Here is a 3571-nt window from a genome sequence, read left to right as displayed (position 1 = left end):
CTGGTTTAGGACTTGTGCCCAGTCCTGAAGTTATTGCTCATTGTTTGTGTTTTTGTTTTTTATTGTTTTGCATTTACATTTACATGTATTTAGAACACATGCTCAATTCATGTGCAAGGTTGATTGCTATCCCTTGCACGTATCAGGGCCTGTGCCCTTTCCTGTTTTATTTCATCTCACATAATAGTACATAATAAACCAGTTTGAAGATCAACAAATAATAATAATAATAATTTGATAACCGCAAAAAAATAATAATAATAATTGGATCTGGAGGAACAACTCCGCTCACGGGACGAGAAGCTAGCAAATGGGAGACAAGTGGTCTGGAATGAAACGGAGGATGAGACGGATGATCAGAGGATGGAAGAGGAATTGGATACGAAACGGTTGGTGAGGAGACAGAGGACGAGGCAGATGATGGTGGTGATGATGATCGTGAGGATGACGAGCGGAACGAGGAAGAGGACGATGAGATGGACGAGGAGGAGTCGGGTGGGAAGGAGCGAGATGAGGCGGATGAATGTGTTGATCGTAAGAAGTCAGCTGTGTATCTACACTTGTTATCTCGTCCTGACTGTCTTGGTGTGTATGATGACTCTCATTTTTCTGTACTGTGTCGTGCGCGTTATGTCCAACAGTTGAAAGTCCTAGAGGCAGTTTGTATACGTATTCATAAGCCTGTTTTGTGTAAGCAAAAAGAGCACATTGTTGCACTGAAGTTGTATTCGTAGGTTGACACTTCGTTCAGTGCCTTCTCGCCTTTGGTTATGTAATCTTGTTACCCTTTTTTGCGTTTCCTCTAGTGGTTTTATTGCACTTGTATCTTGATGTTATTTCTAACACCTTTCTATTTACAGTACTTAACTTCAGTTTCTTTGGTTGTATCCTTAGTTCCGTTTTTTCCCACTGATGATAGGAACAAGAAAATCGATTCTGGGTTTTCAATAATATTTTTGTTATAAAATACACAGTAATACATGTCAAACAAGTAACGTAGTTGCGTGATGTCTACGGCCTTCATCCTATTCATAGCTATATTGAAATAATAATTGGGTTGTAGTTTCCATCATGAGTTTGATTCCATCGTGAGTTTGATTCCATTGTGAGTTTTGATTCTATTTGCTATTTTTCGTTCCATTTTTGAGCTCACATAATAATAATCTTTACGCTATATAAGTTTTAGTCTTTCGAACTTGAGCCATTCCCTGTATAATCCTTGATGATAATAATAATTTGAAACTCGGATGTTGAGCCATAAATAAATGTAAAAGAGAAAAGGACATATGGATACGAGTTTAGAGTAACTCTCCATCACTGTTATTGCACTTTCTGACTGTATATTGTATCATGTTACAGTGATGGAGAGTTACTCTAAACTCGTATCCATATGTCCTTTTCTCTTTTACGATAATAATAATAATAATTTTTAATTTCAATTTTGGACTTCACGGAGAATTTTCAAAGTGTTAGGAAATTTGATTGATCGAAGAAGGATAGATTTACCATCACTGTGGATAAGAGTCATACTGTAGCTCAGTTGGTTAGAGCATTGCTCGCGAATAGCAAGGTCCCTGGTTCGAGTCCCGGTGGTGTGACTGATGATTTTTCTTTCTTTCATATCTGGCTTGCAAGTGTTGAGTTTCGGAGAGAAAAGAGCATTACGTGGCATGTGGCCTCAAATTTCCTAATTTTTTTATTATTATTATCATTGTCTCTTTCCCTCAAACCAGTTAATATCATTCAAACTTTATTATTATCCAAAAAAGCCGATAGATGTGAGCTCAAAAATGGAACGAAAAATAGCAAATAGAAGAGACCTTTCGCTAACGATTTTCGTACACCATTTTCGTAGTGCGGGAACGAGGTTACGAAGATCTTACGGAAGTTCGTCTGATCTGGACGGAAAAAGCCACTTTCAACGAATATTGCTTTCGTTCTTGTTTGGCGGGATTTGTTTCAGATTTTTCAGACTTTTCCCTCTACTCTTTCTCTTATCCCTAACCGTAAACGTGTCAGTGTACTATGGCTTCAAATTTACCTGCACCTGTTCCTCCGACACCTATTACACCGGATAGGCAACGGATAGTTTGGGACTCAGGCATGGACTTGGTCCTGCTCAGACAGATTCGTGGATCAGGAAATCCTTTTGTCCGTGGTTCGTCGGTAATGGATGATGTCGTGGATAAACTATCCTCACAAGACCGGCGATTCGGCAATTTAAAAAAGAAAGGCGCTTCAGATAGGCTGCACCTGCTGATGTCGAAGCAGAAATCCAAAGATAGCAAAAGCAAATCGGCCTCTGGTATTGTAGAGGACTTCTCCGAAGCAGACGTGCTTCTAACCGAGCTACAGGAGCTGAAGGCCGAGAAGGAGCAAGCCGCAGTGGCAGTGGTGACAGCCAAGCATGCGGAAAAGGCTGTGGCCGAGCAGATGCGAGCCGATGCTTGTAGGACCCTTTCGGAGAAATCTTCAGCGGAAGACCGGCCCCAGAAAACCAAGCGGAGCAGCACGTACGATCAAGCGGATCCTATTATTACGTACCTCGAGAAGAAAAATGATGCTCTTCTCAAGATTGAGGAGAGAAAAGTGTATTTGGAGGAGGAGAAGTTTGCTGCTTCTCATGGTGCAAATGCAGTCGCACTGGAGGAGCGAAGACTCGCGCTGCAGGTATGACCCATTTTTACTTTCATGCTGTATAGAATAAATTTCAAGAGAAAATGCTTCAAATTGTTCATGTGTTCAATTGTTTTTTTGTTTATTGAATTTTCTGATTTCTGTTGGTGATTCTGTTCATGTTACCCAGGAGAGGGAGATGGCCCTGAAGGAAGAGGCTCAACGGGACGAGCTTGCGTCAAAAAAGAAAAAGGAACAAGAAGAGAGCAAGAAAGCAGAAGATGACCGTCAAGATCGCAAGCAAAAGGCAGAACAGGACCGCGAGGAACGCAGTATGTTTCTGCAGCTAATGGCAGCCACTGTCAAGAAAATGCAATAGCTTTTTCACTTCTTCACGAAGGAACAGCCCTTGCTTTGTAGCTTATCCACTAGTCCCGCTTTCACCCAGCACTTCACAGTTGTATACCTGTAACCATTCCAATGTTAACGTCATTCTAACCAGTGTTATCAATGCCTTTTGACCAATTTCACCATGGAATTTCATTGAACAGATATAACAGAGTCTTCACCATTCCATAATTGAATGAATGACTAAACGTAGTCTGTTTTTAAAACTGCTAAGTAGAGGGAATATCCACAGCCAAGATGTTTACAGTTCTTTCATGGTCTAAGTGTTTGTTGTAAAATGGAGAGATGGCACAGCAACAGAATGATGTAGTGCTGACATCATTGTAGATACTCTGCTAAGGTAGGTGGAGATAAGTTGAAATACTTTGATGTCTTGTTGCCTTCTCGGCAGATGGTACGGCAATTTGTGAGGAGTGCAGACACCTTGTAGTAGGCAGCAACGGGCTGAAGCATGATCTTCTGCTGCTTCTTGAAATCATTGAACGCCCACTGTGCAACGACATCACCAAAGCTCCATTCCACCACCATACGTGCAGAATTCATAGCT

At 41.1% G+C, this 3571-nt stretch overlaps 1 protein-coding gene across 1 annotated transcript; it reads left to right on the top strand.

The window, feature by feature from the left end:
- Positions 1 to 2169: 2169 nt before the first annotated feature.
- On the top strand, positions 2170 to 3287 carry LOC135816946 (uncharacterized). Its single transcript, XM_065330051.1, has 2 exons — positions 2170 to 2670; positions 2807 to 3287. Exons 1-2 carry the CDS (start codon positions 2170 to 2172, stop codon positions 2993 to 2995), a joined length of 690 nt encoding a protein of 229 aa, XP_065186123.1. The 3' UTR covers positions 2996 to 3287.
- The last annotated feature ends 284 nt before the right edge of the window (positions 3288 to 3571 follow it).

Source organism: Sycon ciliatum, chromosome 5 (assembly GCF_964019385.1).
Source record: "Sycon ciliatum chromosome 5, ocSycCili1.1, whole genome shotgun sequence".
Lineage (NCBI taxonomy): Eukaryota > Metazoa > Porifera > Calcarea > Leucosolenida > Sycettidae > Sycon > Sycon ciliatum.
This window is presented reverse-complemented; position numbering and strand designations above follow the sequence as displayed.

Bases quoted from the DNA above. Each gene is read 5' to 3' on its own strand.
- LOC135816946 (XM_065330051.1), top strand. From the start codon at position 2,170: ATGGATGATGTCGTGGATAAACTATCCTCACAAGACCGGCGATTCGGC. The intron at 2,671-2,806 runs GTATGACCCATT...CATGTTACCCAG, and splicing joins AGCGAAGACTCGCGCTGCAG to GAGAGGGAGATGGCCCTGAA.